The sequence below is a fragment of the Trachypithecus francoisi genome, unplaced genomic scaffold (assembly GCF_009764315.1).
Source record: "Trachypithecus francoisi isolate TF-2019V2 unplaced genomic scaffold, Tfra_2.0 Contig01580, whole genome shotgun sequence".
NCBI classification, from domain to species: Eukaryota; Metazoa; Chordata; class Mammalia; order Primates; family Cercopithecidae; genus Trachypithecus; species Trachypithecus francoisi.
In genome coordinates this window covers 1,892,222-1,918,539 of record NW_022681443.1, presented here as the reverse complement: position 1 = coordinate 1,918,539, position 26,318 = coordinate 1,892,222, and the positions used below count along the sequence as shown (strand labels likewise).

The window sequence follows — 26,318 nt, the reverse complement described above, 5'->3', positions numbered from 1 at the left end:
GGAAGGCGGTGTGACCATGAGGGCAGGCAGTGGGTCAGGAGAGAGGGCAGGAGGGCCTGGCCAAGGGAGGCCTCAGGAGGATGAGCAGGAGGTGAGAGGAGAGAAACCATGAGGCCAGAGGGAGACCCTCACCTGAGAATCTCCTTTAGCTTGCGGTGCAGGAATGCATAATTGTCATCAAATTTGTACCAAGGCATGAATGGCTGACCTTCATTGTACGCACAGTTTTCCCAGCAGTATGCAAATTCTGAGACGAAGAGGAGGGAAGCAGTCAGGCTCTCCCCTGACCCTGGTCCTTCCCTCCCAGGCCTTGTCTCCTGGCTGTCAGTTGCGGTCAGTGCCGGCCCTGCCCCTGCAGGCTGCCCTGGGACACCCCCAGCCATGGCATTGCAGATCCATCCATCTCTCATGCTGTTCCTCTCGCTCATGCTCCCCGGACCCCTCCTCCTCTCACCTTCATAGTCCATGATCTTCACTCGGGCCCCTGCCTGACGCAGCCTGCAGAGCGCCCTCCGCCAATCTCTACCCCGGTAGTAGTAGAGGCGGGCGGCAGAGATGGTCAGGGTGACATTGGGGTGCTCAGTCAGGAATTCAGCCAACTTCGCCACACAGTCCGGGCAGGGGGTCCAGGATACAAACCAGGTGATCCAGAAGCGCTTGTAAGCAGGCAGCTGGTTGCCACAGAACCAAGAGAGGAAGTACATTTCTGCGTGGTGCTCAGGCTCAGAATACACCTGGGAGAGGAGCAGGGGGCAGGGGATGATCTGAGAGGGGGAGTAAGAGGAGTGCAGGGGTGGTGCAGGGGGAGGAGGGCCAGCACAGGAGTCCAGGGGATCTTGCCATTGAAGCTCCTTCCTCCATTCCCCCCTGTTTGGTTTGAGTGATTGTTGCTCCAAAGCTCATGTTCACGTTAATTGCTGTTGTAACGCCCTTAGTGGTGGCACCTACAAGCAGTTATGAGGCTGGGGGACTGCACCTTTGTGGGTGCCACTGCTGTGGTTATTCAAGGGTAACGTCAGCCCCTCTTTCTGTGTCTTGCCTTCTATCTGGAAGGGCAGTATGTCAGACTAAACTCCTGCTTCCTCTTGTCCCGGTGTCATGGAGCAGCAGTGACTCGACATCCCAGTCCACTCTGTCTGGAGCATCCCCTGAGCTTCTGGCAACAACCTTCACCCCCACGTGACTGTGCAGCTCACACACTGAGGCAGGAGAATCGCTTGAACCCGGCAGGTGGAAGTTGAGTGAGCCATTGCACTCCAGCCCCAGACAACAAGAGCGAAACTTGGTCTCAAAAAAAAAAAAAAAAAAAAAGAAAGAAAGAAAGAAAAGAAAAGAAAAGAAATCTGGGAAGTGGCCAGGCATGATGATTTATGCTTGTAAACCCAGCACTTTGGGAGGCCAAGGCAGGTGAATCCCCTGAGGTCAGGAATTCCCCAGCCTGGCCAACAAGGTGAAACCCCATCTCTACTAAAAATAGAAAAAATTAACTGGGCATGGTGGTGGGCTTCTGTAATCCCAGCTATTCAGGAGGCTGAGGCAGAGGAATCACTTGAATCTAAGAAGTGGAAGTTGTAGTGAGCTGAGATTGTGCAATTGCACTCCAACCTGGGCGCCAGAGCAAGACTCTATCTCAAAAAAAAAAAAAAAGAAAAAAAAGAAATGTGGGAAAAAATACACAATTGAGAGCCCATCCCTGGGCATTTTATTTATTGTTGTGTTTTCTGCATTCCCAGCTGCTTAGGTCCTGCTGTAGCACAGGTTAAAAAGAAAAGACAAATTAGTTTTCCTCCACCTAGCCAGCTCACTCCAAGGACAGTTATAAGATAACACTGCCTGAAAAGTCAAGGCCAAAGGAATGGGCTCCAGACACCACCCTCACACCCCTCCAGAGCAAGGTTGAAGAAAATAAAAAAAATTTTAAAAAAAGACAAATTCCTTTACTGTCTCTCCTTTCCAGAACCATTAATTATAACTATATTTTACAAATGTCTATATTCAGCCAGCTCCTGTTTTTCTTTAGACATAGCTTCTAGGCCACCAGGTATAGAAGGCCATAAGTTATGCCAAGTCATCAGTTATGCTATGCATTATGTGATCTGTCACTGTTGGATTAACTGCCTTTGTTCTGCTTCTATAAGTTTGCCTATAAATACTTCAATCTGTCTTTGTTAAGGGCTTAGCCTTTTTGGATGTGAGTCTACTGAGCTGGCGCACCTAAATAAATCCTCCAGTCTCACCCATATCAGTCTCTCCAGTCCTCTAATTCCTGCAACACTGCCTGTGATTTGATTGAAGTTTGGGTCGTACCTGGCCTCGAAAGACCCCTGTGTCCCAAGGGAGCTTTGAGGGGTCCTTCCTTATTTTCACTTCGTAGCACAGCCAGGTGTAGCTCCGACCATAGAGGATGGGTTCATTTTCAAAGTTGTAGTAGAATATGTGTTGATACATCCGCTCCATTGGATTTCTGAAGGCACAAGAGAGAAACCGGCCCATGCAGAGAGCCCTCCCTGGAGTCCTTGGGGCTCATGTCCACTGAATACAGCTCCTGGGATGGCCCTGGGCCTCTCCCACCCCTCCACAGCCCTGAGAATTTCTGTTGCCTTCCCAGGCAGGAAGACTGAGGGGAGAGGAAGAGGAGGGGATGCTGGCAGGGGCGCCAGGGCTGGAGCAATCTCTCCCAGCTCGGGCCCAACTCTGGCCTTTCCAGGGGTACATTCCCCACCCTCCTAGTATTTCCGCCAACCCACTCCCCAGCCCATTAGGAAAATGCAAAAGAGAATAAAACTCTTCACTCGTAAAAAAAATAGCTTTTAACCTTTCAGCTCAGTTCCTTCCTGATGTTTCACTTTGCATGTTAACATTATTTTAAAGTCATGGTAGAACTGAATTCTGAGGCCCAGGCGACTCTTCTAAGTGCTGCAAGGGGTGTGAGCTCATGTGATGCTTCCCTAGGTTGTCAGGGGCCATTCCCATCTTACAGAGGAGGGGCCAGAGGCACAGAGAGGCGAGGTAACCTGCCCAGGCCACAGAGCTGGGGACAGATGGAGGTGGGGCCTCTTTCCAGGCCGCCCTGTCCAGCCTCTGCCTCTGCATCACTGGCCCTGCAGGGGAAAGCTGTTGAGGATTGGGCTCACTTTTCACTAAATTTTAAAAGAGCATTTCTCCTGATTATTGCATTTTTTTCTCACATTCCATGTTACTGGTCATGTTCTTTTTATTTATTTTTTTTTTTTTGAGATGAAGTCTCACTCTGCCACCCAGGCTGGAGTGCAGCGATGCGATCTTGGCTCACTGCAACTTCTGCCTCCCGGGTTCAAGTGATTCTCCTGCCTCAACTTCCTGAGTATCTGGGACTACAGATGCGCCACCATGCCTGGCTAATTTTCATATTTTTTTTAGTAGAGATGGGGTTTTACCATATTGGCCAGGTTGGCCTCAAACTCCTGATCTCATGATCCACCCACCTTGGCCTACCAAAGTGTTGGGATTACACGTGTTAGCCACCGTGCTGGGCCACTGGTCACGTTTTAGAAGATGAAGAGTGACCTTGGAGTGGAACCTGTCTGGGGACATCTGCTCACCATGGAGTCATCCTTGGATGACATGATTTATCATGTGCTTCAGAGACCATTCCTGCCCCTACACCCTCTCCTAAGACTTTGTATTTAAGCAAAGTAAATCTTACAGAAATTTCATCAAAGTGCTGAGAACAAAATGCCTGATTGCTCCAATCATTCTTTGGTTCAATTCTTCCAGTTCCTGAGCTCAGGAATGGTGGGAAGCACACAGAGGGAGCACCCTCCCAGGGCGGGGAGCACCAACCCGGCCATGACTTTAAGGGAGAATCTCAGCAGGGGGCCTGGGCTGGTGCAGGTCGGGGAGGCGGCACATTCAGAAGCAGCTGTAGGGCGACCACACAGCAGGGCAAAGAGCCTGGCTGGGATTTGGGTGGCAGGGAAGCCAGAGGGGAGGGAGCCCAGGGCTGGGGCAGGGGCAGGGGCAGGGGGAGGCCAGGGTTGAGGCCCAGCAGGACCACCAGGCAGGAAGGGGCAGGAGGGGCCCAGGGGACACAGAGGGCAGCAGTACCTGATCTGTGGATTCATGTTCAGCCTCTTAGATATGCTTGTCCCAGTCCCGCTCTTTTTTTGAAGCCTGGTGGTTTCACTTCCTGCTTACAGAGTCCCTGAAGTTGGGCAGCCCTCCTTAAAGTGACCTCCCAGGGCCTTGTGTGTCATAGCCCCTCCCCATTCCTGCTCAGCTATTGGTGTAGGAGACCCTGGGGTGGTTTAGCTTTCTCTGGCTCTGGCTCTTTCTCTGGTTTTCCCCCGGCCTCTCCCTCTGGCAGAGGAACCTCCAATAAAGACAGGCTGCTCTGTCTTTATCTGTCTTGGGCAGGATCCAAAGGAATTGCAAAGAGAAAGAGAGAGAGAAAGGCATTGCAGCCAGAGCTCAGGAGGCGGGTCCAGACCAGGCTGAGAGAGGGGCAGGTGCCCCCTTGCCTGGTGGATGGACAGGCTGGAGCCCCCTCTATACTACCCCCTCCCCAGCCCTAATGTGTGCCCAGAGCTTTGAGCAGCACCTCCCTATTGAGCAAGGGGAGGTTTTCAGACTCTAGTGGGGAAGGAAGTGTGGACTCTGCACAGCACAAGTGAAGGCTTAGGTGTGCCTCGTGTTCCCAGCTGTGCGCTGGGTCCGTCATATGAATTCCCTCTTCCAACCTCCCAGCTTCCAGAAGGTTGGGGGCAGGTCAGCCCCTCAGAGAGACTGTGATGTCTGTGACACCTAGGAGGGGAGGAGGGTGTCTACAAACAGGCTGACTGCCCACAGGGACCTCTCAAGGGGTTCTGTGTGGACCAAGAAGATGGGAAACAATTACACACACTGCTTTCTGATTATTTAAGTCCATCTAAGTGTATTTTGGAGGAAGGAATGTACATTGAAATAATCTTTCTAACTAGATTCCTTTAAGGGGAGTTTGTTCCAGTTGGAGAAGTTGTGCTCTCTGTAGGGGCTCTGAACTCCTCTGGCTGCCACCCGAAGGCAGATAGGGAGGAGGATGCGTGGGTGGGAGGGGGTGCAGCAGCGCCCCTGCCTGCATGGAAGCTTGTCCTACCTCTGCACAAAGCAGACTCCTAGTGGTTGTTTTTGGAAGGTGAAGTTTTCTTTTCTTTCTTTTTTTGTAAATCTTCAGCAATATAAATCTTTTAATTTAAAAGTCAGTTTTACTGTCGAAAATGCAAACTTAGGGAGGGCAGAAAGATCACACACAGAGCTGCCACTTCACACCTGGAGGGTTGCTCGGTGGCGGTCCAGAGGCGTTCTTCACTTCCCAGACGGTGTGGGGGCTGGGCAGAGGCGCTCCTCACTTCCCAGATGGTGCGGTGGTGGGCAGAGGCGCTCCTCTGGAAGGTGAAGTTTTCTGTTGCCATCAGAAAGAGATGGACAAAGGATAAGACCATTGGTGGAAAATAAACAGTTCCGTTTATCAGAAACATACTTTGTAGAAGAAAATGTAATAATGACCCTAGACCAGGGTGGCATCCTTAAACCCAGCTGAAAGGCGGCAGTTAAGGCACAGTGGGGAAAGAACATCAGCTTTGCAGCCAGGCAACTCTGAGATCTGCCCCTTCCTTACTGTGTAACCGGTTTACTTGATGTCTCCAGGCCTCTAATTGCAGGCGTGAGCTACTTGCCCAACCCATTTTATTTTTTCAAAAACGTTTTCAGGCCAGGTGTGGTGTTTCCTGCCAGTAATCCCAGCACTGTGGGAGGCCGAGGCACGGGTGACTTGAGGTCAGGAGTTCGAGACCAGCCTGGGCAACGTGCTGAAACCCCATCTCTACAAAAACAAAAACAAAACAAATTAGCCAGATGTGGTGGTATGCACCTGTAATTCCTGCTACTAGGGAGGTTGAGTGGGGAGGATCACTTGAGCCATGATTGCATCACTGCACACCAGCCTGGGTGACAGAGTGAGACCCTGTCTCAAAAAAAAAAGAAAAAAGAAAAAAGAAAAAGAAAAGTGTAATTTTATTTGAAGAAGGTTATATATGGCTGACTGCTGTGGCTCATACCTGTAATACCAGCACTTTGGGAGGTTGAGGCAGGCAGATCACCTGAGGTCAGGAGATCGAGACCAGCCTGACCAACATGGTGAAAACCTGTCGCAACTTAAAAAAAAAAAAAAAAAAAAAAAAACTAGCCAGGCATGGTGGAACACGCCTGTAGTCCCAACTACCTGGGAGGCTGAAGCAGGAGAATAGCTGGAACCCAGGAAGTGGACGTTGCAGTGAGCCGAGATCTCATTACTATACTCCAGCCTAGGTGACAGAGCTAGACTCCATCTCAAAAAGTTAAAAAATAGGCGGGCTCAGTGACTCACATCTGTAATCCCAGAACTTTGGAAGGCCGAGGCAGGTGGATCTCCTAAGGTCAGGAGTTCGAGACCATCCTGACCAACATGGAGAAACTCCGTCTCTACTAAAAAAAGAATGCAAAATTAGCCAGGTGTGGTGGTGCATGCCTGTAATCCCAGCTACTCGGGAGGCTGAGGCAGGAGAATCACTTGAACCCGGGAGACAGAGGTTGCGGCAAGCCCAGATCATGCCATTGCACTCAAGCCTGGGCAACAAGAATGAAACACCATCTCAAAATAACATAAAATAAAAATAAATATAAAACAGAAGGTATATATATGGGATCTTTTGCTATGATTTCTTTTGATATATAGAATCATTAGTATATGATTAGATATGGAATGTATGTATGGAATCATTCGTGATTGACGTTTTACACTCATCATAATATCCTTGAGGTTCATCTGAATTGTTGCTGGTTTCCATAGGTTGCTTGTTTCCATTGCAGGGCACGATTCATGGCATGGATGTACCACAGCAGGTTGAACCATTCACCCACTGGACGTTTAGATTGGTTGCTGTTTTTGGCTATTGTGAACACAGCTGCTATAAACACAGGTTTTTGTTTTTGTTTTTAAAATGTGAACATAAGTTTTCATTTCTCTGGAATAAATGCCCAATGGTGCAATTGCTGGACTGTATGTTAAGTACATGTTTAGTTTTATAAGAAACTGCTTGGCCAGGTGTGGTGGCTCACACCTGTAATCAGTGCTCCTAAAGCACTTTAGGAGGCTGAGGTGGGCGGATCATGAGTCAAGAGATCGAGACCATCCTGGTCAACATGATGAAACCCTGTCTCTACTAAAAATATAAAAATTAGCTGGGCATGCTGGTGCGCACCTGTAGTCCCAACTACTTAGGAGGCTGAGGCAGGAGAATCACTTGAACCCAGGAGGCAGAGGTTGCAATGAGCTGAGATCATACCACTACACTGCAGCCTAGGCGACAGAGTGAGAAACTATCTGAAAAAAAAAAAAGAGAAAGAAAGAAAGAAAGAAAGAAGGAAACTGCTAAACTAAATTGGAGAATAGCTGTACTATTTTATATTCTCACCAGCAATGTATAAATGATCCAGTTTCTCCAGCATTTGGTGCTGCCATTGTGTTTTATTTTAGCCATTGATAAGTCTGTGGTAACATTCTGATAGGTCTGTGATAATATTGTGGTTTTAATGTTCACTTCCCTAATGGCTAATGATGTCATATGTCTTTTTCATGTGCCTGTCATCTACGTATTACTTTGGTAAAATCTTTGCTCCTGGTTTTCTATTTTTCCAATTTTAAAAATATTGTGGCAAATTATACATAACATAAACTCTACCATCTTGACCATTTTTAAGCACAGAGTTAAGCGGTATTAAACATATTAAACATATTTGTAATGTTGTACAACCACCACCACCATCCTTTTCCACGGCTCTTTTCTTTTTTTTTTCTTTTCTTCTTCTTCTTTTTTTTTTTTTTTTTTTTGAGACAGAGTCTCACTCTGTTGCCCAGGCTGGAGTGCAGTGGCACGATCACAGCTCACCACAACCTCTGCCTCCCGGGTTCAAGCAATTCTCCTGCCTTAGCCTCCCAAGTAGCTGGGATTAGAGGCGTGCATCACCACACCCAGTCAGTTTTTGTATTTTTAGTTTAGACGGGGTTTCACCATGTTGACCAGGCTGGTGTGGAACTCCTGACTTCAGATGATCCACCTGCCTCGGCCTCCCAAAGTGCTGGGATTACAGACGTGAGCTGCTGCGCCCAGCCGGCTCTTTTCATCTTGTAAGACTGAAACTCTGTACCCATTAAACGCAAACTCCTCATTCCCTTCTCCCCATTCCCTCCTTCCCATTCTCTCCTCTGCCAGCCACTGGCAACCACCATGCTACTTTCTGTCTTTAACATTTCGAATATTCTCTTTTTTTTGTTTTTTGTTTGTTTGTTTGCTTGTTTGTTTTGAGATGGAGCCTCGCTCTGTCACCCAGGCTGGAGTGCAGTGGCACAATCTCGGCTCACTGCAACCTCTGCCTCCCTGGTTCAAGCTATTCTTCATGCCTTAGCCTCCCAAGTTGCTGGGATTACAGGCATATCCCAACATGCCTGGCTAATTTTTGTATTTTCAGTAGAGACATGGTTTCGGCATGTTGGTCAGGCTGATCTTGAAATCCTGACCCTGACGGGTGAGGTGGCTCCCGCCTGTAATCTCAGCACTTTGGAAGGCCTAGGTGGATGGATCACGAGGTCAGGAGTTCGAGACCAGCCTGGCCAACATGGTGAAACTTTGTCTCTATTAAAAATACAAAAATTGGCCAGGGATGGCGGCTCACCCCTGTAATCCCAGCACTTTGGGAGGCCGAGGTGGGAGAATCACGAGGTCAGGAGATTGAGACCATCCTGGCCAACATGGTGACACCCCATCTCTACTAAAAATACACCCAAAACATGGCCGGAGGTAGTGGCATGCGCTTGTAATCTCAGCTACTCAGGAGGCTGAGGCAGAAGAATCACTGGAACCCAGGAGGCGGAGGTTACAATAAGCCGAGATCATGCCGCTGCACTCCAGCTTGGGCAATAGAGCAAGACTGTCAAAAAAAAAAAAAAAAAAAATTAGCTGGCATGGTAGCGGACCCCTATAATTCCAGCCACTCAGGAGACTGAGGTAGGAGAATTGCTTCAGCTGGGGAGGCAGAGGCTGCAGTGAACCAAGATCACACCACTCCTGCCTGGATGGCACAGCCTGTCAAAAAACAAACAAACAAAAAAAAACTCCTGACCTCAGGTGATCCGCTCACCTAGGCCTCCAAAGTGCTGGGATTACAAGCATGAGCCACTGCACTGGGCTGGCCATTCTGAATATTCTAAGTGCGTCATATAAGTGGAATCATTCAGTGTTTCTCTTTATGTGACTGGCTTATTTTACTCAACATAATATCCTCAAGGTTAATCCATGTTGTAGCATGGGTCAGAACTTCCTTCCTTTTCTAGGCTGAATAACACTCCATTGTATGTGTAGACCACATTTGCCTCTCCATTCACATATTGATGAAAACCTGGGTTGCTTCCATGGGTGTACAAATATCTGTTTGAGACTCTGCTTTCAATGTTTTTTTTTTTTGAGACGGAGTCTCGCTCTGTTGCCCAGGCTGGAATGCAGTGGCCGGATCTCAGCTCACTGCAAGCTCCGCCTCCTGGGTTCACGCCATTCTCCTGCCTCAGCCTCCCCAGTAGCTGGGACTACAGGCGCCCGCCACCTCGCCCGGCTAGTTTTTTGTATTTTTTAGTAGAGACGGGGTTTCACCGTGTTAGCCAGGATGGTCTCAATCTCCTGACCTTGTGATCCACCCGTCTCGGCCTCCCAAAGTGCTGGGATTACAGGCTTGAGCCACCGCGCCCGGCCGCTTTCAATGTTTTTGAGTGTACACCCGGCAGTGGAATTGCTGGATCATCTGGCCATTCTATTTTTAATTTTTTGAGGAACCGCCATGCTGTTTTCCACAGTGGCTGTCTGCTGTTATTGGGTGAAGTGTTCTGTATATGTCTGTTAGATCTAGTTGGCTTATGTGTTGAGTTCTCTATTTCCTTCCTTTTTTTCTATCTGGTTGTTCTGTCCATTATTGAACATTGAGCACTGAAGTCTCCATTATTGTAGAACTTTAATTCTCCCTCAATTCTGTTAATTTTTGCCCCATATATTTTGAGGATCTGTTATTAAGTGTGTAATTTTTTTTTTTTTGATACAGAGTCTTTCTCTGTCGGCCAGGCTGGAGTGCAATGGCGAGATATTGGCTCACTGCAACCTCCACCTCCTGGGTTCAAGCAATTCTCCTGCCTCAGCCTTCCAAGTAGTGGGGATTACAGGCATGGGCCACCACGCCCAGCTAATTTTGTATTTTAGTAGAGACAGGGTTTCACCATGTTGGACAGGCTAGTCTCGAACTCTTGACCTCAGGTGATCAGCTCACCTTGGCCTCCCAAAGTTCTGGGATTACAGGCATGAGTCAACACCCTGGCCTTGGTGTGTAAATTTTTATAACTGTTATACTTCTTGATGCCTTAAAACTTTTATTAATATATAATGTCCAGCTGGGCACGGTGGCTCACACCTCTAATCCCAGCACTTTGGGAGGCCAAGGTGGGAGAATCACTTGAGGTTGGGAGTTTGAGACAAGCCTGGCCAATATAGTGAAGCCTCATATCTACTAAAAATACAAAAAATTAGCTGGGTGTGGTGGTGCATGCCTGTAATCTCAGCTACTTGGGAGACAGAGGCAGGAGAACCGCTTGAACCTGGGAGGCGGAGGTTGCGGTGAGCCAAGATCACGGCATTGCACTGTCGCCCGGGCAATAAGAGAGAAATTCCGACAAAAAAAAAAAAAAGTCTTTTTTCATGTCTTATAACCTTTCATCATTTAAACTCTAAATTTTTTAAGAGATGGGGTCTCACTATGTTGTCCAGGCTGGTCTTGAACTCCTGGGCTAAAGCAATCCTCCCACCTCAGCCTCCTAAGTAGCTGAGATTACAGGCATGAGCCACTACATCTGGTTAAAATCTGTTTTATCTGATATTAGCATAGCCACTGCTGCTCTCTTTTGGTTACTATTTGCATTACGTTTTATTTTTATTCATTTGGGTGAGCCCGCCTTTAGCATCTGCCACACTCTCCAAAGTGATATTCCCAGTTGATATTCCCACTAGTGTTTACCCATGTATTAATAAGGCTATTCAATTTTGCTTATTTTATTGCTTATTTCATTTTTTCTATAAATTGCCTGTGCATATCCTTTGCCCATTTTTCTGTTGGCAGAAGCCTCTAATCCAGTGCTGGATTGGGGTTTCGGGAGCCAGCCTTTTTTCTTGACTTTGATTTCACCATCTAGCAGATATTTGTAGTAGACAAACCTTTTATCTAGAAACCTTTTATGAGATTAAGAAAGCTCGCTAAGAGTTTTGTTGAACTGGGAATGCTTTCTTTGGCATGGCAGCACACTTCAAGCTCTTAAGATAGCTTCTAAGCTGTCTTTACATCTTCTAAGATGCTGTTTTGTTTTGTTTTGTTTTTTGAGACGGAATCTTGCTCTGTTGCCCAGGCTGGAGTGCAATGGTGTGATCTCGGCTCATTGCAACCTTCACCTCCTCCATAGGAATGATTTTACTCCAGCGTCTGGACCCAGGATGTTCCATAAGTGCCACAACCTGAAACAGCAGGGAGGCCTCCTCTGGGACTGCTGTGCCCCCCACCAGTGCCACTACCCTGCACACCCACGTTCCTCTGTGCACTGGAGCCTGACTCTCTCAGAGCAGCAAAAACCCAGTGGGAACTGGCCCCTTCCTGGTCCTCTTGAGGCCAGGTCAGGAAAGAGTGTGTCAGGCATCCATAGAACCTGGGGGTGACTCTGGGCTCATAGCAGCGCTGCAGTCCTCAGGGTGACTGGGATAAGAGTGTGCACCGTCCCCGGGTCAGCTGGAGGGAAGGAAAGAGATTGTGCCCTTTTCTGGGGACTGAAAGCCCCTCCCCCTTTCAGCCTCTGCAGCACTGAGGGAAAATGAAAGACCCCGCATCCCGCTGGAGTTTCCACCAGAGCCCAGGAAAGGTCCCCGGGACAGGAAGGAGCTGGTTCCGCATGTGGGCGGCAGGGATGGGAGCAGGGAGCACGGCCTCCTTCACAGATACAGGGTTGCCTGAGATTACCTCTACCAGGTCCCCTGTAAGAGGGAGACAGGCAACCCCACCAGCCGGGTCCAGAATTTGAGGGACAGGCAGAGAGGGACCTTGGTGCTGTGCAGCGGTCCTGGATCTTGATGGAGGTCCCGCTTGGGTCTGGAGTCCATGCTGCTGTGTACGAGGTCCTGGCTCGGCCACCACTGTGGGGCCCCGTCTCCCTACACCCCAGAGGGACCACAGGCTCTCCGTTCCCAGCCCAGGTCCCAGCAGTGTCATGGGGCTGTGTCCAGTCACCTCACCAGGACTCACAGGGCTCCCAGGTCATGGGCAAAGCTGTGAGTTGAGGCCCTGGGAGACAGGGAGCCTGGGCCCTTGGAAGGTGGGGTTCGGGGGCCAAGGTCGGGTCTCCTGGGACCTGCCCTATGACATGACTAACTGTGGGGTTCTTTCACCAGCTGAGCCCCTCTGGCCTCCCTTACACTGGCCCCTTTCCCAGAATGACTGCACGTTTTTCATCACTTGCTTCCAACAAGTGGAGTTCGGGCGGTTGTCAAACCCAGAGACACAAGCAAAGGGCAGCTTGGACAACCCGGTCCCTCCCGCGCCCGCCCCTGCGTCCTTGGCTCAGGGTGGGGCTGGGGTGTGCCCTGGAGTGCTCTGGGGCACCTGGAGGAGGTTTCTTTTTGTCAAGTCTCTGTCACTGTGTGTGGGTGCATGTGTTGTGTGTGCATGTGTTGTGTGTGTTGTGTATATGTGTGTCTTGTGTGTGTGTGTTGTGTGTGTGTCTTGTGTGTGTTTGTGTGTTGTGTGTGTTGTGTGTATGTATGTGTTGTGTGTGTCTTGTGCATGTTTGTGTGTTGTGTGCATGTTTGTGTGTTGTGTGTGTGCTGTGTGTTACGTGTGTTGTGTGTGTGTTTTTTGTGTGTGTGTTTCTGTGTTGTTTTTGTGTGTTTGTGTGTTGTGTGTGTCTAGGCCAGGGAAGCAGTGAGTCGTTTCTGCCCGGGAGCAGCTGCGTGTGAGGCCAGTTCTTGGTCTTTTACGTGGCTTCTGAGGACTTTCCAGAAATCGTGAGGTGGGAGCCGCCTGCTGTAATCAGGCACATAAGTCACACATCCCAGAGTTGGGAACCAGCGCAGAAGGCCCAGGACAGACCCCAAACTGAAGCCACAGCCCTGACACCTGACACCCTAGCCCTGGGCTCCGTCTCTGCCTCTGGAGCCTCCTGTCCCCAGGGCTCAGCTCCCTTCCCCTCTGTGGCTGGGCTCTGCCTCCTGGGCTGCTCCTCTCCCCAGCCCTCTCTCTGGGCCCAGCCTGGACACCTGCCCCCTTCCTGGGCTCCTTCCACTGACTGGCCCTGTCCTGGGTCTCAGCCACGGCCTCCCCTGGGCTCCCTCTCTAGGGGGTGGAATCAGGAAGGGGTGGACACAGGGCTGCTCCAGAGGGCCCCTGCCTGCACCTGTGTGGCTCCTTTCCAACAGGGAGACTGGCTGCTGGCTGTCCTCTTACTGCGGCCTGTCCCTTCCAATCAGTGCCCAGGGCTCTGTGAGTGAGGGTGGGGTCTGCATTTAGGTTCCTCTCCTGTGAGGTTTAGCTGAGTTTTCTGGCTCCAGAGGGATGTCGTGTGACCTTTGGCCCGCTAAGGTCCACTACACAAGGAAAGACATCTACACATTTGCTAACTTTTTGTTGTTGTTGTTGTTGTTGTTGTTGTTTGAGACACAGTCTTGCTCTGTTGCCCAGGCTGGTGTGCAGTGGCGTGATCTCAGCTCACTGCAAGCTCCACCTCCCGGGTTCACACCATCCTCCTGCCTCAGCCTCCTGAGTAGCTGGGACTACAGGCGCCCGCCACCTCGCCCGGCTAATTTTTTGTATTTGTTACTGTTTATGTAAACACTTGCAATTCATGATACAATTGCTGAGCCAAAGCGATAATGGAAGATTCTTAATGTTTTATTAGTTTAGATATGAAGCCAGTTAATCATTTCATTAATAAATTGAAAACTATTCTGAGAATATTAAGCATAATCTTATTATTGTATACTTGGAACATAAGACAAATTTTCAGTTAAAATTAATTCACTCTGATTTTTAAAAAATCTACTTGTCAGGAGCGCCTTGCTTTGCTGGTGTCTGTGAGCGGCTGGAGATGGTGGTGAACGGCCTGTTTGCATTTCTTGGAAGAGGATCTATTCTACGGCTCAACCCAGGTCTCTGCCTTCCTTAGAGACTGAGGCCCATCCTTCAGTTTCCTTGATTCTGGAAGAGCAATGGGGTTGAATGGAGCAGGGGGTGAGAGAGTGGAAAGAGGGCATAGGGAGGAGGCCTGGGGACAGTGACAATGACAGGAGAGGAGGGAGGGATGAAGGAGGTGGGAGAGAGAGGGAGGCTGCGAGAAGGAAAGGGAGGGATGAAGCTGGGTGCCCTGGGGGGAGCAGGGAACCCAGAGGAGGCTCTGAGCAGAGGGGAACGCAAGGCCCAGGGGAGAGGGGAAGAGGGGGAGGCCGATGGGGCACCAGGCAGGGGGAGGAAGCCGTCACCTGCAGAATGGCCCGAAGCCTCCCACTCAGGGCTTGGCTGTGCTCATCTAGTCCATCCCAGGGCTGGAAGGGACGTCCCTGGTGGTCCACAAAGGTGTCCCAGCAGTGCTTAAATTCTGAAAAGGGACAGGGGAGATAAGTCACGCTCTGGCTGTGGGGACCGGGTGGCACCAAGAGCCCGTGACTCTCAGGACAGACTTCTCACATACTGGTTTCGGTCCCTCCTTTCCCTCTCCCTCCCCAAGGGACTGAGCTCCTTCATCAGGCACTTCCTTCCCACTGGAATCTGGGCCAGCCCAGTTCTCATTCTTTCGGGAAACCCCAAGTTCTGCCTCCACTTCCAGCCACCCTCCCTTCCCTCCCCGGGGCCACACCTCCTGGCCTGGCCTCTCTTCCCATAGACCCCAGAGTCGGGTCCCAGAGTGCAGCCATCGTCTCTGCAGGCAGCAGACCAAGGCCTTTCTCCTTTTCTTCCCAGAGACCTCTCCTGCCCCCACCCACCCCACCCCACCCAAACCTTCCACTCTTACCCTCGTAGGTCATGATGGAGACTTGGGCCCCAGCATCCCGCAGCGTTCGCAGTGCCTCCTGATACAAGGGGTCGTAATCATAGATGCGGGCAGCGAAGATGCGCAGTCTCACGTGTGTGTTCTCCTGAAGGAATGCACGCACTTGCTCGGCACAGCCCCAGCTGAAGCAGGGGCTCCAGGAGATGAACCAAGTGACCCTGTGCATCTGGGCCGGGTCCAACTGCCAAGAAGGAACCTGGTCCAGGAAGCACAGCTCTGCGTGGCAGCCGTCAACGCCATGGAGAAGATTCTTAGCCTAGAAAAGGAAACAGAGTGTGAGGTGATGTGTGGTGAACAGGCAGGGAGGACCTGGACCAGGTGGGGCTGGGGAGGCAGGGGCCTCCAGCACAAAATTAGAGGGGTCGCCCAAACCCCAGTTATTAGGATGCATGATTTTTTCTGCAGTATTAAAAATATCAAATGTTATGCAGAAATCCCAAGATAAGCAAAATATTGTCCATTAAATGCAAACAGATCAGGAGCAATGAGGTTTGATTTTGCCCAGCTCTGATATACACGGGACGGCACTCTCCTGTCAGTCTTTATTAAAATCTTCGGTTTTATTTGTCATGATCCATTTGTATTAAATTTGCCTTTTAAAATATTGCATTAATTGTTAAAATAAAATGTGTTTTATCTAATTACTGAGCATTTGGAGCCCCCTTCAATTTTGTACGCAAGGTCAGAGCCTTCAGGACCCTCACCCCAGGCCCAGCCCTGCAGGGAGAGGCTACAGAGATGGGACGGGGAGGAGGAGCCGGCGGAGCCCCGGGGTCATTGGCCTGATGCCTGTGAGTGAGTGTGGTTCTTTCAAGGGGAGATTGACCTGCTCTACTCATCAACTCTCCTACTGCCATCCCATCTCGGGCCCATCATTCTAGAAGCTTCTGTTCTGTGCCACAACCTGTGCTGAGCCCAAATGTGATATAGACTTAGGCCAAAAGGCCTTCCACCAAAAGTAGTGGGGAAGGGAATACCAGCAGGACTCACTCCAACATGGGAAGGTCCCTGAGACATGGGATAATTGTCATTATCATGACTTATAGAAATATGGTATTTACTCCAAACTTCAGAGAAAAGAATTTTCCACTAAGACTAGGAACTGGTCAAGCTGGGGACAGCAGGGCAGCAAGGACTATGATTGTGATGGGGACAAGAACAGGGAGGGACTCCATTCAGAGGGGATGCATGGTGGAGTGGATGACAGGGTTTGTGCTGAGAAGGAGCTGTGGGTCATTCCTGGGGGAGCCCACTGCTTAGGCAGTGATGGAGACTGGCACCCTTCAAAGGATGTTCTAAGCAGTGTGTGTGGGTCCAGCAAGGCCCACATTGAGCTCACAGAGCCCAGAGAAGCCCCCAGTTTCCAGCACCAGAGGCAAGCAGAAACTGGCCTCTCCAGAGGCTGTGCTGGGTAGGGTCCAGGGAAGAAAGTCCCGCGGGCTCAGGGCCCCTCCGCCTGGCCTGGCCCAGCTCCTCCCCAAATGCTGGACATCCCTGCATCCTGACATGAGGCCTGTTCTGGCCTTGCTGTGGACTCCACCCTGGGCAAGACAGAACCCCTGATCGGCCTCTCCTGCCTCAGTCTCTCTCCCTGCAGGATGAGGCCAAAGAGCAGGCACAGGGGCATCCTGGCCTTGTGAGTCAGGTAGGCCCTGAGTCCTCAAATCCCACAGTTCCGAATCGCTCCTGGTGGGAGCTGCGTCTGTGAGGGGATCCTGGGAGGCTCCTCAGGAAGCACTTTGCCGTCAGGCAGACTCCACCCCACCTGGCCATGGAGAGTCAGTGAAGCCCAAGTCTGCCCCAACCCCAGGGCCAAGCAGCAGCAGCTACAGGAAGCACAGGTGACAGCCACTCTGCGGGACACCACGGGTACCACCCAGAACCTTCTGCCCATGTGTGTCCATGGATTGGGAGGGCCCAGCCTGGATGCAGGTGGCTGGGTTGGTCACCTTGTTGCGTAGAAAGCCCCTGTGCTCGTCCATCGGGACCCAGGTGCCATTGTCCAGGCGCTCCACCTCGTAGCACAAATAGGTCTGGTGGCGTCCGATGCCATTGTTAAAGTTGGAAGTGAATGTGCCTGGATCCATCAAGTGTCTGTGGACAGCAGGGGGAAAGCCCAGAGGAGGAAGAGCCCTCCTGGACTGCTCTGCCTCCTCCTCCCTCCCCAGATTTCCTCCTTTGCACCCCACCCTCCTTCCCCCTGCTCCCCACATCCCTTAGCACCGCCTCCAAACCTCCCCCTCTGACCCCTTCTGGGGCTCACGGGGAGATCACTGCAGCCCTGCGGCCTGTGTAAGCCTTGTCAGGGTCTCCCCAGGGTCAGCCCAGTGTGCTTAGTCCCTCTCCCTGGGGTAGAGCTGGGTTTCCTTCCCTGGCTTCACCATGCACCCCTGTCCTGGCTCAGCTCTCTCTCAATCCCTGCTGGAGATGGACCCGCTGGGGCTTCCTCCTGCCTGCAGGGTTAACTCCTACCACATCCAGCATCAGGACAGTGACACTCCTGAGGGGGATTACTGGGGAGAGGAACCTGTCAGGACTTCTTTTCGGATAATTCATAGGATTTTCCACATCCCTTAGGGTGCCCTGAGGTCTCCCAAATGTGCTTCTCAGGCAGTTGAGATGGGGCAGTTCAGGACTCTTGGGCTGGAAACACCAGCCCCACCTTGAAGGCCTCTCCCAGCCCCTCACTATGCATCCTGACATAACTAGAATTAGAAAAATCTCTGTTGAGGCAGCAGCAAAAGAAAGAAAGAGAGAGAGAGAGAGAGGAAGGAAGGAAAGAAAGAAAGAGGCCGGGTGCGGTGGCTCAAGCCCGTAACCACTTTGGGAGGCTGAGGCAGGTGGATCACGAGGTCAGGAGATCGAGACCATCCTGGCAAACACGGTGAAACCCTGTCTCTATTAAAAATACAAAAAATTAGCTGAGCGTGGTGGCGGGCGCCTGTAGTCTCAGCTACTCGGGAGGCTGAGGCAGGAGAATGGTGTGAACCCGGGAGGCGGAGCTTGCAGTGAGCCGAGATGGTGCCACTGCACTCTAGCCTGGGCGACAGAGCGAGACTCCGTCTAAAAAAAAAAAAAAAAAAGAAAAAAGAAAGAAAGAGGAGGGGAGGGGAGGGGAAGGGAAGGGAGAAGGAAAGGAAAGGGGAGGGGAGGGGAGGGAAGGGAAGGGAGAAGGAAAGGAAAGAAGAAGGAAGGAAGGAAGGAAGGAAAAGGGGAAGGGGAAGAAAGAAAGAAGAAAGGAAGGAAGGAAAAGAAAGAAGGAAGGAAGGGAAAGAAAGAAGGAAAGAAGAAAGAAAGAAGAAAGAGAAAGAAAGAAAGAGGAAGGAAGGAAAAGAAAGAAGGAAAGGAAAGAAAGAAAGAGGAAGAAAGAGAAGGAAGGAAGGAAAGAAAGAAAGAGAATGAAGAGGGAAAGGAAGAAAGGGAAAGAAGGAACAAAGGAAAAGAAAGAAGGAAAGAAGGAAGGAAAGAAGAGAAAGAAAGAAGGAAAGAAGAAAGGAAAAGAAAGAAGGAAGGAAAGAAGAGAAAAGAAAGAAGGAAGGAAGGAAAGAAAGAGAGGGAAAGGAAGGAAGGGAAGGAAGGAAGAAAAAGAAAGAAAGAAGGAAGGAAGGGAAAGAGAAGGAAAGAAGAAAGAAAGAAGGAAGGAAGGAAAAGAAAGGAAAGGAAAGGAGAGAAAGAAAGAAAGACAGGAAGGAAGGAAGAGAAAGAAAGAAAGGAAGAAAGAAAGAAGGAAGGAAGGAAAAGAAAGGAAAGGAAAGGAGAGAAAGAAAGAAAGACAGGAAGGAAGGAAGAGAAAGAAAGAAGGAAAGAAAGAAAAGAAAGAAAGAAAGACAAAGAAAGAAAGGAAAAAGAAAGAGAGAAAAAAAGACAGGAAGGAAGGAAAAGAAAGAAGGAAAGAAAGAGGGAGGAAGACAGAAAGGGAGAAAGGAAGGAAGGAAGGAAGGAAGGAAGGAAGGAAGGAAGGAAGGGAAAAATCTCTGTTCACTACCATTTCGAGTAGACCTAGGTATGAATCTGGGCTCTGCCAGTCACTTGCTTTGTGTTCTCAAGAAAAGGAAGCAAGGCTTCCTCATAGCAAAATGGTCCTGCAAGAAATCCCCTTTTCTTAATATTAGGGAGAACGAGATGACACTGAACATAAAAGGACTTAGGCCAAGTCCAGAGACATGGAACATTTGCAAGAAATAGCAGATGCTCATTTAAAGACAAGTGAGGAGAATCCCCTCTCCAACCATCTTCACTGGCTGGGGCACAGCACCATTATCCACCGGGATTTTCAGGCTCCCTGTGCACCTGCCCCAGGAGCTGAAAGGAGACCTGGAATTGGTACCGTTGGAGGATAGACCAGCGCTGGGACCAAAACTGGGAACCTAGAGCAAGAGGCCAAGTCCAGAGAGAGGGTCAGGAGGAAAAGAGAGGCCCTAGGGGTTTGAGGATGAGAGGTGAGTGCTCATCAGAAAAGCTCGAAGAGGAGGTGAGGCACAGAAGTGCTCAGAGGGGCTTCCCATACCTGAGCCTGGATGCTGGGCTGCCGTCCACGTGCTTGTCTCTTCTCGGTTCCTGGTCTATGTCCTCCTGCTCCTGCTACTTGCTCAAGGAGTGGTGTTGAGATCTTCACCAACATTCTCTTAGGATTTGAGCGCCTTAATATATCATCAAAGCGATGTGGAAGCTGCTGAGTCAGTGATACCCTGCCCCACCCCTTCTCCAACTCAGGCCACGCATGCCACCCACGTCAGCATCAGAACAAGGAAGTTCTCTGCCATGCCTTTGGGCAAGCTTTGGTTTTGATGTGCCCACTCTGACAGTTGACCTACCGGACGCTGTGGAGTGACTATGGGGATGTAGACCCGGCCCCACTTTGCTCCCTTTGGGCTGCAGGAATCTGGAAGGTAGGAGACCAGGGGGCAGGTGAGAGGACAGGTATCCACACCCTGGAGAAAGGCCCTGAATAACACTCAGCACCCCAGAGAGCAGGCTCAAGGGTAGCCACCCCTATGTCCTCCCATGCGGCCGGTGCAGGATGTGCCCGGTCCAGGCTCCCTGGTACCTGCTGCATCCTGGGCTGCCTGTTAGTGTCCTGCGTCTTCTCTGGCTGTGGAGATGGGAGATGAGCAGGTCCTGCATCCTCCTATGCATCAGTGTACCTAATAATTGTAAACTAGAGTGAAGAGTGTTTTCATCCCCATTATCCAGAGGAGATGCTAAAGGCTCTGAAGGGTACCTAGAGGTCCAGACCCTCCCAGCAAACAGAGTCCCCAGCAGGGACACATCCCCCCTCAGAAGGGCCACCCTGTGCCCTTTCTCCCACCTCTGGGCCCTGTAGAAATGTGAGGGACACTGTGCTCCTGCCCCAAGTGAGCCCCCGAGTCCCGGTGGCAGGTCTGGTGCCATCCTTTCCTGGGTGCACCTGCTGCACGCAGCACAGCTGCCCCTAGAAGGTGCTGGCCCTGTGGGCCTGGGGGCTGCCCCCTGTCCTGCCTAATCCCCTGTCCTGGCTCTTACTAGACCCCTCTGTCCTTGGCCAGCTGTCCCATGCAGGGGAGTCCACGTCCTGGGGACAGTCCCACCCTGGCCACTCAGACCGAGCACAGCTCCTCACCCTCCCAGGCTGGCCGGTGCTCGCTGAGGTGGAAACCTCAGAGGAAGGTGGGAGCGATCCTCCCTCCTCAGCAGTGTCCCTGTCATCTTGGTGGGCGCCACTCCTCATGGACAGACCAGAAGAGGCTCTGTTCTCTGCCGTGAGGACCCCTCCAATTCTGTCTCCCTCCCCCACCCCCATGCTCCTGGTCAGCCTCCTCCTGCTCCAGTCCTGGCTGCCAGGGCCGGCCCCCCACCTTCTCTATGGGGTGGGACGCTGGTGAGCCACATATTCCCGGGAGGACCCTCAGCACAGAATGAGCCCTGGATGGTAGATACATGTGATTGACATCACTCACTTCACCAGCCCATCTGCTCCCTCCCTTCCTGATGCAGGCAGCCGGAGAGGGGCAGAGACAGACATTCCAGGAGGGAAAACCTTCTAGAAGAACCTACTTGACATGCTTGGTATCCTTGGCTCCCAGACAAGTCTGGACTACCAATCCCACATGGTAGAAAGGACCCTTCCGCAAGGTACTCCCAGACAGAGCCAGATGCCCCATAGAGAAGGCGGTGGGCAGGTCCTTGTGGTCCCGGCCCCACCCAGTCCTCCGAGGGAATCACCCACAGCTGTTTCTGCTCCTTGGCCTCCGACACCCCAGTGGCATCCCCGGAGGGCCTGGGCTGCCCCTGCACAGTGAGCTCCGGGCCAGTGAGAGCCGGGGGCCCTGCTCTCGGCACCACCCTCCTCCAGGGATGGAGACCCAGGCCTTGGCTCCGTGAGCTCCTAGGTCTGTTTCTGGATGCAGCTCAGCTCCCTCTGCTGTGCACACAGTAAGTGCCCAGCATGTGCGCCATGGCTCAAGTTGGGGATGTAGGAGTCTGGGCTGGGAGGAAGGGCCTGGCTTCCGCCTCTGGCTCTGGATGGAGAGGGCACCAAGCTCATAGTGTCACTCGTGTCACTTGGCCGTCGATTCATCCTGGGCAGAGGTTCTCTCGCAGGCTCCTGTGTTTACCGTATGGTGTCTTCTGCTGTGCAGAAGTTTCAAATATAACCCAGTGAAATGTATCAGGCTGTCTTCCCTTGGGCTCATACCTAAGGTCATGGCTGCTCCGCCCTTCCTAAGTGTAAAAATTCTTACGTGTCTCTCCACGGTATGTCGCCTCTCCAGGGAAGACTCCATGCCCGCCTCGTGGAAACACCCGGAGCAGAAAAGGCAGCATCCCCATGGCAGGGAGGCCTGAGGACCGTAGCGTTTGGCATTGTGTGCCTTGTTTATGCCAGCTTCTCAACCACAAGATTACAAAAGTGTTTTCCTGTATTTCCTCCTATCCTCTTGCATATGTAGATAAATATGCATGTGTGAGACACACACGCACACACACACGCACACACACATGCACACACACATGCACACACACGCACACACACACGTACACACACATGCACATACACACACGCACATGCACACACACGGACATGCACACACACATGCACACATGCGTACACACGTGCACACACGCACACAAATGCACACACATGGACAGACATGCACACATGCATACACGCACACACACATGCACACACACACACAGGCACACACCAGCACACATTTGTTGAGCCAAGTGGGTGGTGTTCCGTCAAGTGCACCAAGCTGGCTTCTTCCTCAGGGCTTTTGTGCCTGTGAATGGGTGCCTTTTCGTGGGCTGAACTCAGCTTCTCCCATAACAGCCCGTGTGTCTGCCTCCCTCCCAGGCACAGAGCAGGAGCAGCAGCCCTGCCTTCTCACTGGGCAAGCGTGCTGTGCACAGGTAGGGTTCAATATTGGATGAATAATTCATACTAACATTCCCTGTTCAACTCACCAAGTGTGAACTGCTGGGGTCTCCCAGTATTCCTTGGGAGACACTTTAGAATTCATGGGTCAACCAGGGCGGGTGAAACCTTGCTTTTCTTTGTCCTCTTCAGCCACTGTCCTTGCCGATGCCCACTCTTCCAATGCCAGCATGAAGGCCCCAGTGAGTGCCCTAGAGGGGCAGGACACCAGTTGAAGCTCTTTTTTGTAAAGTCTCAGACTCCCAAAGTGCTGGGATTACAGGCTTGAGCCACCACGCCCAGCCAAGACACATTTTTAATTAGAATTAATTCACTCTGATTTTTTAAAAAATCTACTTGTCAGGAGCACCTTGCTTTGCTGGTGTCTGTGAGCCACTGGAGATGGTGGTGAACGGCCTGTTTGCATTTCTTGGAAGAAGATCTTTTATTCTGCTGCTCAACCCAGGTCTCTGCCTTCTTTAGAGACTGAAGCTCATCCTTCAGTTTCCCTGAATCTGGAAAAGCAGGGGAGTTGAATGGAGCAGGAGGTGAGAGAGTGGAAAGAGGGCACAGGGAGGAGGCCTGGGGACAGTGACAATGATGGGAGAGGAGGGAGGGATGCAGGAAGTGGAGAGAGAGGGAGGTTGTGAGGAGTTGGGGGCACACCCAGGGACCTTGCTGGCAGAATCTCATTTAATTTTCACCCCATCCCCCTAGGTGAGCAACTCTCATTACCCCCAACTTCCAGATGTGGATGCTGAGGCTCAGGCAGGGTATGTCCCCTGGCTAAGGACACACAGGAGGAAGTGGCAAGAGGCATGGAAGGCCCCTCACCCACCTCTGGGCTCCCTCTCTAGGGGAGTGGGATCAGGAAGGGGTGGGGACAGGGCTGCTCCCAAGTCCCCCTGACTGCACATATGTGGTCCCTTTCCAACAGGGAGACTCACTGCTGGCTCTCCTCTTATTGCCTGGCCTGTCCCTTCTGACCGGGGCTGGCCAGCAGCGGGGAGCTTTGTGAGTGATGACAGAGTTTGAATTCAGGTGCTTGTCCTTCAGCTGCACCCTCAGCCCCTTCTGTGCAGCTTTCCGGATAGATGCTTGTCTGGGCAGCCCCAGCGCCTCCCTCCCAGGCTCTGTCCTCCCTGACTGTGCTGTCAGGTGATGCGTTTGCCCTGTCAAGATCTTTCTGGCAATTGATCATTTCTAGTCTCATACGTTGCCTGGGAAGTAGGGTCACTGTGGCATTTTTCATCTGAACCAGGACCCTTTCAAGAGTGACAGGGGTGCTGTCACCCATGGCAGGGACAGCAGGCTAGAGCAGCCCCATCCAGGGCGAAAGGGACACAGGTTCACCCTATTCAGAGGGAGTCTGTCAATTGCTATTACATGGACGGGGAGGTCGAGGCTCTGAGATGTCCCGAATATAGATCTGGGCAAACCACCTAACCTTAACTCCCTCCCCCACACCAGAAGAACCCCTTGCCCACGTGGGTGCCGTGAGGCTTAAGCGAGAAGGTGCCACTCATGTGCAGCAGCAGAAGTGGCTCCATTATTTCTCTCACCCTCACCCCCACTTCTCACCCCCACATCTGTGAGGTCTCATCACTAATAAGCAATGAGTTGAAGTGCTGGCCCTGAGTTCACTGGTATCAGGGCACCTGACTCATTTGGCACCTTTGTGATAGTCAGAAAAAAGTAAAAGTACCCCTGCTCTGCACAGACACATTTCCCTAGGTGCCAGCCTCTACTCATCCTTGAGCAGTACAAGGCTGAGCAACTGTACGTGGCAGCCCTGATTGGCTGACAGTGATCCTGGCAGTTCACATCAGCACTTCAGCCCCTAGCAGCCCCAGGACCAACGTCTCTCTCCTCCATCTATGACACGTCCCTGCTCCCACCTGCCGCTGACCTCTCTGGCCAACAGCCCTCTCCCTGGGACTCTCCCTTTCACCTGCTCAGCTTGGAACATCTCCCCCAACTCTCTAGGAAACATCAACCCAGGAAGACCCTGGGGGAAAGTGAGTAGACGAGCGGGGCGTGGCTGTCGGACTTTCCGCCTGTTTTCTCCAGTGGGTTGTGGCTCCTGTGAGAGCAGGGCAGTGTCATCTCTGCATCATCAGCGCCGGGTACTCGGCTTATGAGCACTGAGTGAATGAGGATCAAGTGACTCGGTGACAGAGACTTTCAAAGACTATATTAGGTATCACTTCCTAATCCCGCCGACCAGCTCCACCAGAGGTTGAGAGCTCAAGCGATCTGGTAGGCTGGGTGCTGGTGAAGTAAGAGGCACTGCATAGGGAACAAATAAAGCCCGAAACTGCAGTGGTTTAATAGAAAATATGCTTATTTCTTTTTTTTTTTTGAGACGGAGTCTCACTGTCTCCCAGGCTGGAGTGCAGTGGCGCGATCTCAGCTCACTGCAACCTCCGCCTCCCAGGTTCACGCCATTCTCCTGCCTCAGCCTCCTGAGTAGCTGGGACTACAGGCACCCGCCACCACGCCCGGCTAACTTTTTGTATTTTAAGTAGAGACGGGGTTTCACCATGTTAGCCAGGGCGGTCTCGATCTCCTGACCTCGTGATCTGCCAGCCTCGGCCTCCCAAAGTGCTGGGATTACAGGCGTGAGCCACTGCGCCCGGCCAGATGTCTATTTCTCTCTCACCAAGAGTGTCATGCAGGCATTCCTCCGAGCACATGGGCAATTTCCCCCAGGTCGCAAATCAAGGTCCGGGCTCCTCGGAGGCCTCTGCACACAGGGATAGAAGGGGAAGGAGACTGGGAAGTCCTGCCGGCTTCTTATGTCTTCACTTCTGCTGGCAAGAACCAATGCAAAGTGTTGGGGATGATGGGAAATGGGATCTGAGCGTGGCAACTCTCCCCAGAACTACCCTCGCTGGGCAGGGGGAGCTGCCAGCCACTCTGCCCCAAAGGCAAACCCAGCCTTTCCGCAGCAGCAGCTGGGGGCATTCCTGCTGCAGTAGGAGAGGTCCACTCGGCCATTCCTCCTCCAGGAAGTCTTCCTTGGATTCTCCCAGGCCAGGCAGTTCTGTTCCAGTAGTCCCCAGTGCTCTCATTTCCCTGCTGTGAGCCACACATTTTGAAAGTATCTCCCATTTGAGTAAAATCACCCCTCCTTTTTGGTTTTGAACTCCTAGCACATGGTCAGTGCTTATTCAGTGTTTGGGGAAAACTCGGTGAAAGAACGTGTTGGGACTCAGAAAACAGTATCTCAAAATGAAGGCCTGAGAAGCAGCCTCAGAAGCAATAGTTTTTCTCTGACCTCTGCCTGCCCTTTTGTCCTCAGTCTCATCCTCTTGCTAAGCTGGCCATAGGAACTAGAACCCCCTTTCTACCCCCACCCTGCAAACAGCCATAAAACCTAAAAATATTACTTCTCTCCCCAAACCAGCCAAAATATTACTGTAACTTTCTCTCTGCCTTTCTATATAAAAACTGTTCATAAAGAAATTCTCTGGACCGGGCACGGTGGCTCACACCTGTAATCCCAGCACTTTGGAAGGCCAAGGTGGGCGGATAATCTGACGTCAGGAGTTCGAGATCAGCCTGGCCAACATGGCAAAACCCTGTCTCTATTAAACATATTTAAATTAGCCAGGCATGGTGGTGGGTGCCTGTCATCCCAGCTACTCAGGAGGCTGAGGCAGGAGAAATGCTTGAACCTGGGAGGTGGAGGTTGCAGTGAGCCAAGATCATGCCACTGCACTCCAGCCTGGGCAACAGGGTGAGACCCTGTCT

General features: G+C 51.5%; 2 protein-coding genes across 19 annotated transcripts; both read right to left on the bottom strand.

Annotated features, from left to right (window-relative positions):
- LOC117070539 (DNA dC->dU-editing enzyme APOBEC-3B-like) lies at positions 1-26,084 on the bottom strand. The gene is made up of 5 exons (XM_033189841.1): positions 26,039-26,084; positions 4,087-4,219; positions 2,308-2,464; positions 455-734; positions 1-247 (listed from the first exon to the last, which is right to left on the bottom strand). Exons 2-5 carry the CDS (start codon positions 4,101-4,103, stop codon positions 129-131), a joined length of 573 nt encoding a protein of 190 aa, XP_033045732.1. The 5' UTR covers positions 4,104-4,219; positions 26,039-26,084; the 3' UTR covers positions 1-128.
- Positions 13,996-22,036, bottom strand: LOC117070549 (DNA dC->dU-editing enzyme APOBEC-3A-like). Of its 18 annotated transcripts, none has more exons than XM_033189943.1 (9): positions 21,889-22,031; positions 21,203-21,775; positions 20,217-20,313; positions 19,984-20,051; positions 19,677-19,809; positions 17,119-17,263; positions 15,131-15,425; positions 14,601-14,716; positions 13,996-14,319 (listed from the first exon to the last, which is right to left on the bottom strand). In XM_033189943.1, exons 6-9 carry the CDS (start codon positions 17,254-17,256, stop codon positions 14,305-14,307), a joined length of 564 nt encoding a protein of 187 aa, XP_033045834.1. In that variant the 5' UTR covers positions 17,257-17,263; positions 19,677-19,809; positions 19,984-20,051; positions 20,217-20,313; positions 21,203-21,775; positions 21,889-22,031; the 3' UTR covers positions 13,996-14,304. The 18 variants fall into 18 exon arrangements, with proteins under 18 accessions (XP_033045834.1, XP_033045874.1, XP_033045845.1 ...); XM_033189983.1 differs by having other exon boundaries at positions 19,677-19,793; XM_033189954.1 differs by having other exon boundaries at positions 19,677-19,793; positions 19,984-20,313.
- Positions 26,085-26,318: the final 234 nt, after the last annotated feature.